The sequence below is a fragment of the Anguilla rostrata genome, chromosome 8 (assembly GCF_018555375.3).
Source record: "Anguilla rostrata isolate EN2019 chromosome 8, ASM1855537v3, whole genome shotgun sequence".
In the NCBI taxonomy this organism is placed as follows: Eukaryota; Metazoa; Chordata; class Actinopteri; order Anguilliformes; family Anguillidae; genus Anguilla; species Anguilla rostrata.
Window position 1 is genome coordinate 27,137,708 of NC_057940.1, and position 11,005 is coordinate 27,148,712.

Genomic DNA, 11,005 nt, shown 5'->3' on the forward strand with positions numbered 1-11,005 from the left:
TTCCATGTTGTCCAGGTCAAATTGAAGTAGAAAAATCTTCATTCCAAAACAAATCTGGCTGGCAATCAGTTATTAAATAAATAGCTGCTAGTGGCAGGAAACTGCTCTGTTAATGGCTGAACTTACTTGTATGATAAGGGTACTTTGTTCCTCTTTTCTACTAATTACTTCAAAGAAAGGGGTAGTTCCTTGCCATTATTATTGCAAGAACCCACAGTGAAAATTCCTTCTTATTTACTGAAGTAATTTTGAAATGGTCTTTCCATGGTTCCATAGCTAACTCCACAACAAAGTTTAAATCCCAGAATGCACCATGTTAAGGAAAGCGCCTTTTATAGAACAATGCAGCCCAAAGAATTGGGCTGAACTGTGCACCGAGGTTTCAGGTAGTAACAGTTTCACTGAGACTGTCAAGTGGATTTCATTATATCCACAAATCTGTTATTTTCCCTGAGATCTAGAATGACAAATAGCACTTTTTAGAGATTAGAATTTTTGGAACTAAAATAATGCAGACATAAATTCTGTGCCACATCAGAACCCTAACACGGTTTGAAGATAAACTGCCTGACATGTATTCACCATTGTAAAGAATAACATGTGCAGTACACATTCCCTGTACTCTGCCTATATAATATACAAATTTCTGGCAGGGCAACAGACATACTGCCAGGCGGTGGGCCAGGGTGTGCACTGGAAGGGTGGGGGAAAAGACATCTGTGTCATGAGGCATTGTGGGTAAGAAATCTGGGATGAATTACTGTGGCTAGCCATACAGACATGGCTGACATGATACCTGAAAACCCACAATTTCTTTGCATGTCATCTCCACACAAAATAGCTACGATAAAAAGCATCCAGTATCATTCATTGAACATCTTGTGTTTGTGTGTGTGTGTGTGTGCGCGCGCTTTTTTTTGGTTTTGTTTTTTTTGTTTGTTTTTTTTTTGCAAATGTGCCATGATTTAATCATAGCTATTTCTAATTGACCTTATTCATTGAGTAGTGAATGCTGTTCTGTGAGACTAAATGCATGAATGTGAAAGGTATGGCTCTTCCACATATTCTGTGGTAGCATTTCAAATTGCTGGAACAGATCAGCAATAAGTAGGCCTAATTCATTAGTCCCATCAGTTACGTGGCTTACGTATGTGTAGCAAAATATCTACACTGGATGCTGATTAGACTTCTCTAGTCTGATATAGTAACCTTCATTCTTTCCAGTTTTTAAAGGCTTGAATTGGAGAGGTCATCCACGCTGTGACTAGTCACAGATTGATGACTGCGTCCCACACTCTGTTGTTTCCCTTATTCTTGTGTTGCTTTCTGGGTCACTGGATTTTTACACATGAGCATTATCCTCGAGCTTGATGAAAGACCCGCTTCAGTCCCTTGTGTTTGAGTGCATTGTGAAAGCCAAACACTTGTGGCTTCTCAGCCAAACTAATGTGTAGGCACCTCAACCAAAATGAACGAACAACTTTTAGTTTTCAGCAATATAGGCACCTGAGTTTGTGTGTCAAGTTTTTTTTTCCATTTTGTGGTACGTCCAACGGGATTCATTTGTCGTGTTAAAGCCTTTATTGTAATTTAGTTTGTCCTTTTTACTTGGCTTTAAAGAGAGGTCTCTTGATAGAATGAAAGATATTTTCTTGCCAACAGTGTTATATATTCACGTCTTTTCTCCAGTTGAGAGCAAATTACATTTTGACTCGCCAGAAAAGAAGAACATTATTTTTTTGGGTCTTGCTGTCATATTCTTTTATGTTAACATATAATATTAATTATGAAAATACCAATCTGCGTCTGATGTGCTGTGCCTGTGTGATGCACAAAGGCTGGATATAAGCAGGAGACTTGTCAGCCCTCTCTGCATCTGTTTTGCTTTCCGTTGAGTGATTGTGGGTTCTGGGATCGTTTGACAGGCCTATTGTGACAATGTGTTCATTATCCGCACATCGTTCTCGTTATAAGGGGTGCATTTTTCATCCATTGCAGTAATTCTGAAATCTTGGACTCTCGGGGAGAGAAACCCATTTGCCACTCAGAACGAGACCATCTATTCTGACTCGCACATGTGAGCTGTTTGTTGACCCCTTCTTGTCAAGCAGAAAAAGAAAAACAACCAAGGCACATCTTAAAGGGGGGCTGGAGACAAAAAGCAATCTGTTTTTCTGTTGTTTACAGGCTGGAAGGGGTTTGGCAGAATTACCCTCACTCAGAGATGCAAAGCAACAGAATTTTATCCTTTTAACCTGGAATAATGTGCTCACAGTCATAATACTCATTAGATTATGACAAGCTGCGGTGTTGTGGCTTAAGTTTTCTGTTTTCTGTCTCCCCCCTTTCTTTTAATCTAGGCATGTTCTCCTCTTTTCACACCAGGGGTATTAGGAGAGGAAATTATTTTTTAACTGTGCCCTGTGTATTTGTGATGCAGAGAGGCTTTTGATATGCATATGGAGCCTTTTCGAAATGGAGCGCAGGCCTTGTGGAAAGCTATCGCTAACACTCTGTGGGAGCACCTGGATGAAATTGTCCGTGACACAGAGACTCTAGCATCTGGCCCTGGCTGTCCTGTTTGCAAACACTGTCTGCTATAAATTCAAGTAATCACCCACACAGGCATTTTAAACACACACACACACACATATATATATATATATATGTATACACTATATGACCTGACGTATGTGGACACCTCTTGGTCTGAGGCTGTTTTTCATGGTTTGGGCTAGGCTCCTTAGTTCCAGTGAAGGAAAATCTTCATGCAACAGCGTACAATCACATTCTAGATAATTCTGTGCTTCCCCAACAGTTTGGGGAAGGCCCTTTCCTGTTTGAACATGACAATTCCCCCAGGCACACAGCAAGGTCTATATAGAAGAATGGTGTGGAAGACCTTGTCTGGCCCGCACAGATGCCAACATTGCGGCAAATATTTATAGTGAGTCGGTTTATTTTTTAGAATTACCTGCAGTTGAAAAATGCCCCTATCGACACCACAAGAGTGTTATTGTTAGTAAAACACCCTGCCCACTGTATGTGGTGAAGTCAGACCTATGAAACAGGTCCCTGGCTCACCTCAGGTCTCAGTAGGGCATCTGACAAACAGCCTGACTCATGGATTCACCTTTGGATTGACTCCACATCTTTTTTATCTACCATATTCCCCCCTGATTTAGAAGCATGTGAACTGTGCATTCAGCAGACGTGTAGGCGTTGTTTTGAAAGTGTCCGGTTCAGGCACACAGTTAGCCTCGGGAAAGTAGAGCCTGATTCTATAGTAGGCTCAAACTCTGCAGGCTGGGGACCTCCCCGGTCTCCCTCCAGCACAATGGTGCCCCACTGTTCTCACTGCTTCCACCTGGGTAAATTCCGGGTTCGGCTGCCAGAATTGTCGAGTCTTTGAGGAAGTAATGGGTAACAGAACACACTGACAGGACCAAAACAAAAATGTGTTTTCCCCTACTGTATGTATCTTGAGCCCAAAAGATATGAAAAACCAAATGTCCCTTTTTTCTGTAAGTTTATACTGAGGCTGTTCCCTTGTTTTTAAGTATTTTGAGTTATTGTAATCAAAGGCTTCTGCCGCTGTCAATAATTAGCACTGTATTTGACTGCTGTAGTTCATCTGCCGAAGTTGCTGTGCTGGCATCATACGGTTGGCCTAAAATTGTCAATGTGGATCTCAAATTCGAATCACCCAACCGCAGCAACGGTGACTGTGGCATGCCAGGCATATTTGGGGATTAAACTGAATTTCTGTAACCTGTAATCAAGTCAATTTAACTGGAAGTATTTTTATCTAGCGCCCATATCAGATTACCATCCACGACTTTCCACATTATGTGGAATATATATATGGCCTTTGGGGAAAAAAAACAGCAGTCAGGGCTCTTTCAACATCACTACTGAAGTTCCCGTGTTTATACATTTTGGCCAGCAGAGGGCGTGTGTACATCTTTTGACAACAGCTGCTTTCACTAGATTTTTGTCTTGATTCTTGATTACATTTTCAGAAGGGAAGTGAAGAATAACTTCTGTCCTGAATGTAGTTCTTTGTTTGTTTGGTTTTTATCTCCCATTGCTTCATAATCAATCATAAATGTGGAATTTCTATTATTTCTATAACTTCTCTGTTAATATATAAACAGAAAAGTGCTAATTGTCCACTTGTAGATACCAAAGCTGGAATGAATTTCCATTATTTACACCAATTCTAAGCTGTTTTCTTCGATAACTGTTAAGTGTTTCCCAATGGCTTCCAGGTGCTGGCAGTGTGTTTCTTGCAAGAACCCACTATACCTTCTTCGAGCTCCTGCCATTGACCAAACATATGGAATTTTAATGGCCGCTGGTTGTTCACACCAGATCACAGGGACAGGGAATCTGACACACCGACGTTTCCAGTTTGCACCCAGTCGACTCCCATGAATGAATGTTATGTTTTCCACTTGGAGCTCTCAGTCACTGTCAGTCAGGGCCAATGCAGCTGCAATCCCTAGCGGACCCAAACAGCTCATTTCAAACTGTTTTGGTTTCCGTCGTTACCAGTAATGTCTTTTCCTGCACAGGATATGAGGCTCTCACAAAAGAAAACTGAGCTCAGTGCCTCTCTGTGCTTTTGGAAGTTCTGTAATTATTTCTCTCCACGTCTGCACCACTGGGAGCAGGAACGAATGGCCCTGGTGAATCTGAGAACTGACGCTCGCTAGTTACTGACCCTTGGGGTGCAGTGAAAGCCCATAGCAGATCTGTGTCTCTTAAAACACACACACACACACACACACACACACAGTGCGAGGACTCAAAGCAGGAAGAGTGAAAGGATCTTTACCTTATTTCCTTGCTGAAGAGGTCTAAGCCAGAGGTTCACTGACTTTGCTGGTTTGATTTATTCTGCTTTGCACTAATTACTTTAGCCGTGTGCTTTGCTGAGGGGTCTCTTGCACACTAACTTACTCAGGGGCTGTTTGTAGTAAAACGCTGTTTTATTGCATATTTCATCACTTTTACATTTCACGGACTGTTGTCGAATAGAATCACATTACTTAGCGCATTGTCATACTTTACAATTTTCTTCCATGAGAAAGGATTTTAGAACCGAAAGCAAATAACAACAGAGAATAAACATTTTTCAATAAGAAATGTATTTTTTTAGCAGCTCTCTGTGATTAAATATTCTGTAATAACTAGAGGGTTTTTGTTCATATATTCTCTGGCACTAACTGCAAACATTACCAGCGAAGAGCCGCAAATCTTACATTATCTGACACTGATACTTACATTACTGGCTTTATCAGTATTTACAATTGAGATTATGCACCTGTTTACAAGTATTACATGAAAGGAAACCACTAAACATGCTTGTAATACAGATTTGTTTTTTTTTAAAACTCAGAAAAAATTATAAAATAAGATTAGGATAACCTGGCTGATTGGTTGGGGGGTTGTTTTTGTTATTTTTCACGAGATATAGCTCCTAATCTTCTCATAAAAATGCCACCACAGGAACACCATGTTGGCAGAGGAACACAAAGGATATCATTGATTCCGGGTGGCAGGGCATTTTGAGAGGAGCAGGATGGGAAACACAATTTCATTAAGGGAGTTAGGAAGAGCCAGGGGTCAGTGATTTAGGAAGGCCTGTCCTGGCCTGTCACCTGCGCATATGATGAGCAGCTTTCCTCAACAGGAGACTCTGACTATAACTGTGTCATATGGCTTTCCCAAACATTAAAACCATCTGTGGGGCTGCTGTGCTTATCTGAGCTTGGCTTGCTAACACATCTGTCCATGCATAAAATAGATCCAGCATATTGGAATGCAAACCTAACCTAATGCATTACAATGCGAGGAAATGAATTCAGTCAGACATTTCAAATACAGTACAGTTGGCAATCCTGCATATTCCAGATGTAAGCCACGGAGAACCTGAGTGGAATGTCAAATGGTCTCAAGGACGGTAGTTCTGCAGTCAGGGATGGTTCCTTATACAAGACACTATTCTTGCATTATGGAATGTCATTTGAGTTTGAAGTTCAAAAGCAGTAATATGTGTATAGTCACAAGGGATTTTTTTTATATGATCACTTTGAAACAGAAGGGTATTCACTGCTCCCATTCCCCTTTGGTCGGACAGTAATTTGAACAACAGAGTGAATATGATGAATGGGATAGTACAGGAGTTAGTGGCTCACTAGTGGTTGAGTGGCTCAGTTCAATGAAACAATACAGCTCACAGAAGGAATGTGGCTTTCTGTTCAAACCAAAGCAGTGTTCATTTAGCAGGACACTGCCTTCAACAAACACTGCACTTGTTTGGGGTAAGCATCTGAGGACAAACTGATTAATAGTAGTCTTCGTCGTACTCTGTTGTCTGGTCATACCCAAACATTTCTGTCATATTTTCTGATAAATAGGCAGACATCTCATCTGGAAAATAAAAGAAGAAAACATTAGGTAGTGAAGCACTGCATCTGACACATTTTGTCCTTTTCAGTTGCTATTTACTCAACTACATTTCCCATAATAACTTAAGAATGTAGGGATGGGCACATTCAATACAGAATGCAATGGAACTGTGTCCTTAATGGGTAAAATAAGCTCTTCATACAGTAGGTTCAGTCACCGCAGTATCCACAAAATTCCTGTACCCACAAAATGTGAGATAATATCTCAGAATGGAACACTGCAGTGTTGGCTTAAATAAACTTTACAAACTTCAGTTTAAAGCTGAATGTTCCCGGAGTTCTATTAAACTCTATGGTTGCTCAGTCCTGGGTGTGTGTGTGTGTGTGTGCGTGCAAATGTGGGTGTGTGTGTGTGTGTGTGTGTGCGTGGAGCTGTAAATCAGGAAAGGTAACAGGTTATAATTAGATTCTTCCTACCAGGCCCCAGTACTCCCAGCACACCCGATGCAGAGACACTGCCCAGTGCATTGTGGGCCACACAGCGGTAAGTTCCCGCATCCCCTGGTGCGAGGCCCTCGATCTGGAGCCAGCTGGACAGCTCGTACTTCTGGGGACCCCCCCGTGTCTGGCCAGCACACCACAGAGAAAGGTCAACATTGACATATGCAAACTGAGACCCAAATTGCATGGGCTGGTGAAAACAGAGAAACTCTGCGCCAATCTTTTTTATGCTTTCCTCCTTATGAACAGCAGCATGTATTTGTTCCTTATAATTGAATAATGCCTCTTAACTAATGTGGCTAGTTTTAGGCCAGTGAATGATGTGTGTGTGGTATTCGGTGTCATATTGCTATTAATTGAGAAGGAATGTTTAAAATGTTGTTTTATTCAACCCTCCCAATGTGCATTATGTAGAGAGAGTGTAGTAAAAGGATGTTGACTCTTCAATGTTAAACTTGATGTTTACTTATGATTTATTCTACATTAATATCATAATAAATGACAATTTATGGTGTAATGAGGGCCATTACATTTTCTTGCCTTACTGCATTGCCAAAGTGCACATGTTTTACAGACAGAAACAGTCTCCCCATTCACCAGGGGACAGCCCCACCATTACTGTTCCCATTATTGATGGACCTCATGCACCTGAGGTAGCCATAAGGATCACATTAATCTTTAAGACTGAAGCAAACTAGCAAGCTTGATAGTTTCTCTAGACCAAACATGAAGGGCAATATGTTTGCCATGAGATTAAAGACTGGCCATGTGGCGATATAAATAGGCATACATTCTTACATACATTGTAATTATGTTTTCAAAACATAGACCAAGACAAAACATCCCCGTATGGCACTACGTCCCTTGTAGTGAAATGACTGGAAATAGACCAAACTAAACAATACAGCTGTGCTGCCATGTACCACATAATAATCTGACTCTCAGACCAACTGTAATTAATCTGTTTGTCATAATCATTTCTGTTCCTATTCAATCTCCCGAAAAGGTCTAATCTTGATAAAAAATATGAAATATTAGCAAGTGTCTTGATTCTTTTCAGGTGATTGGGTAAACTGAACAAACCCTTTCCAATAAGCACTTTCAGGACTGATATTTAACTTCATGGCACCAGAATAGCAATACTTCACTGTATATACTGGTTATACACTTTGTTGTACGTCGCTCTGGATAAGAGCGTCTGCCAAATGCCTGTAATGTAATGTAATGTAATGTATATATTAAACTGTGTAGGTTACTCATTTCACATTGTATAGATTTGGTGTAACGGTGAGAATGGATTGTAACTTATGGTCACAATAAATAGCCTATATTTACTAGCCTATTAAGTTTTTGCATCATTTCAATTATATTGTTAATTCAGGTAATGAAATATGGGGGGTAAAAAACGTTGTGAAATAGGAAGATGTTGCTGACTTCCCATTGCATGTCTATTAATTCATAATGGGTTCGTTATCCAGATTCTAGATTTCAATAATATTTACCTGCACAGAAATATGAGGGTCGTCTCCCGGAAGGGTAACGTCATTGCCATCCTTCTTCCATTCAATTAACGCCATTGGATATGCGAAGACCTCGCACAGGAACGACATGGTGCTCCCAGTCACGTTTACAAGGTTATGTGGTGGGACCTTAATGAGAGGAGCTTAAAACATACAAGTCACGATCACGAGCGCGTTTTTGGCACTGGCAAATGGCAAATTTTTTTTGTGGATCCCGATGGGGAAATAGCTGGAAATAAGAACAGGCTCCATTTCAGTAGCACAACCTAAGTGGAAGTAAAGTAACAGATTCTCTCTTGTTCGTAGTTTAGATTTTGAATCCCGAAATATTAACACTAGTGACAAAACAAAGTATCCTACATAAACTTCTTATCGCATGATTCCATTGAATCCAGCTACTTATCCAAAAGAAACGTGAACGTTTTTTGTCTGGTTTGTCTGCGATGCTTCTTCGATTTTCGGTAGTTTGCTAGTTATTCGTGTTTTTTAATGTATCAAACATGAGCTGATGGCTTTACCCTACTATTATCCATTCTTAAAAGTATTATAAAATATATTTTAAAATAGTTTTATTAGTATAGGTTTTTTTTAAAAATCAATATAACATACCTGTTCGGCATGGGCCGTTTTCCTCAACACTTAGTCCTAATGTAGAATAAGCCGCTTCTTTAAACTGACAAATATTCATGTACGTTCTGCCGTCCGAACCACACACTGCCTCTTGGAATTTGCAAATACACTGCGGCTCTGGTATCTCTCCCAGTCCAAGGTCTGAGATGTCGATTTTGCACTGGAGATCCGATCCACAGAGACCGTAAAAACTGTTACGGGAGTCCAGGTCACACGGCTGTCCTTCCAAATTCCCGCACTCGGAGCAGCAACCACAGCTATCCAAAACTATCCCCGCTCTGCAACCCAGTGCCGCTGGACACAGATCTGGTGAACACTGATCGCATAGAGTCTCATTTTTGCTGTCTATTTCATCTTCTACCACGTCTGATTCAACTGGCTCAGCATCTTCACCGGTGTCCTCAAACTTGTTATTTGGAAAGCTTTCACTGTTTCTCAGGCTCAGCACTATTAATACTAAAACGAGTCTACACCATGGCATGGTGACTGTTTTAATAACTAACAGCTAGAAAGCTATATATATATATCCAGATTTCTTTAAGCTTATGTTGACTGTAAACAAAATATATGCATATATTTTGCAACGCTCGATGAATGGCCTGTTAATGCATCAGTTTTAGTTGTTCAATTCAATCCTCCGTGTTTTATCTTCCCGTAAGTAATAAATTCTCTCTTGTTTCCAAACAGTTGCTTGCCCGTGCCGTTGTCATCTGGTGAGGAGAGCTGAAAACTGTCCAGTCTTCACTCATAAAGTTTTTGCTGAAAAGAGAGCGTGTTGCCTATAGCTCCACTGGTGCCCCCCGTCCTCTCCTTGTAAAACAATAAAAAGAGGGGGAACGCTGCATTCGATCTTTTGCTGAAGTTACAGCAGCTATGAAGTAACTTAAATGTAGAGGAACTTGTTGTATTCACATAATTCTGGAAAAAATAAAGACCGCAGGAAAGCTGTAATCCGCCGGCAAGAAGCGAAGCGCAGCGCCTTTGATGTTTCTGCTTTCTCCAGTCTCTCACGCGTCCCTCATTGATCCCCATCCCCCCAGCGGTGGCCTGTCTGTACCTTGAGCTGGGATGATTGAGAACAGCCTTGTGAAGCATCTGCCCCAGCCAAACCTCATGAATAGGCTATTTCAATACCCTTTTCTTATAAGAATATAGGCGACTTTATTTTGCGAGTCCTCTCCAACTATTTGCTACTGCCAAATATTAAGTTCACTGAGTCATTTATATGATCCCCAGTAGCCTAAACACAGCATACCATTTCTAACGGTATCTGTATAATATTACATTCTTCATGTGCGTGTTATGTAAGGAATATAAAACGTTTTCATAGAAATATGAGACGCCATACCACTCATTGTGTTTTTGTACAAGGACCACGAGATGGCAGCAACGTATAAACATTTACAGACACTTGCACATTTCAATGTGAATTTATATAAAATGACCATGTTCAAACGACTTGTGTGAATCGATAAAATATTTTGTAGTTGTCTGTTTTTTAAAAGAAATGTTTTTTAAAGAAATACATACAAGACATTTGTAATGAGTCGCCTAAGTGTGACAGAAGCAAGAAAATTGGGGTGAGTGAGGGATCAGCGTTTCAGCACCTATCTGCCTCCTTTTGATGGTGTAACATGGCTGTTTTCATTTGACTCCGAGAAGGCCATATATACTATTCACCTTAAATGCAGCAAAAAATGAACATAGATCATTGAGAAATGCTTCCCAGGTATACAAAAAAATCTACAGTGACATTACAGAAGTCATTGATGATTAAGCTGAATTTTTGTTTGTGAATCGGCCTCCTAAATATTTCACACAGCATTATTGATTGATATTCATTCATATATATATATTTCACATACACATAATATTGGAATGTTTCAATTGCTGGTCTGGCTGGTCAAAGTCCAAAGGCTGGTCCGCAATTGGTCAAAG

At 40.4% G+C, this 11,005-nt stretch overlaps 1 protein-coding gene and 1 long non-coding RNA gene across 2 annotated transcripts in view; one reads left to right on the plus strand and one right to left on the minus strand.

Moving 5' to 3' along the window:
- LOC135261290 (uncharacterized) overlaps positions 1-7,035 on the plus strand; it is a 199,352-nt gene extending 192,317 nt beyond the window's left edge. Inside the window, exon 3 of the long non-coding RNA XR_010331865.1 lies at positions 6,897-7,035. This is a non-coding gene — a long non-coding RNA (uncharacterized LOC135261290). The remainder of the gene's footprint in view (positions 1-6,896) is intronic.
- On the minus strand, positions 4,976-10,087 carry kazald3 (Kazal-type serine peptidase inhibitor domain 3). Its single transcript, XM_064347426.1, has 4 exons — positions 9,047-10,087; positions 8,420-8,580; positions 6,894-7,041; positions 4,976-6,438 (listed from the first exon to the last, which is right to left on the minus strand). Exons 1-4 carry the CDS (start codon positions 9,546-9,548, stop codon positions 6,353-6,355), a joined length of 897 nt encoding a protein of 298 aa, XP_064203496.1. The 5' UTR covers positions 9,549-10,087; the 3' UTR covers positions 4,976-6,352.
- Positions 10,088-11,005: the final 918 nt, after the last annotated feature.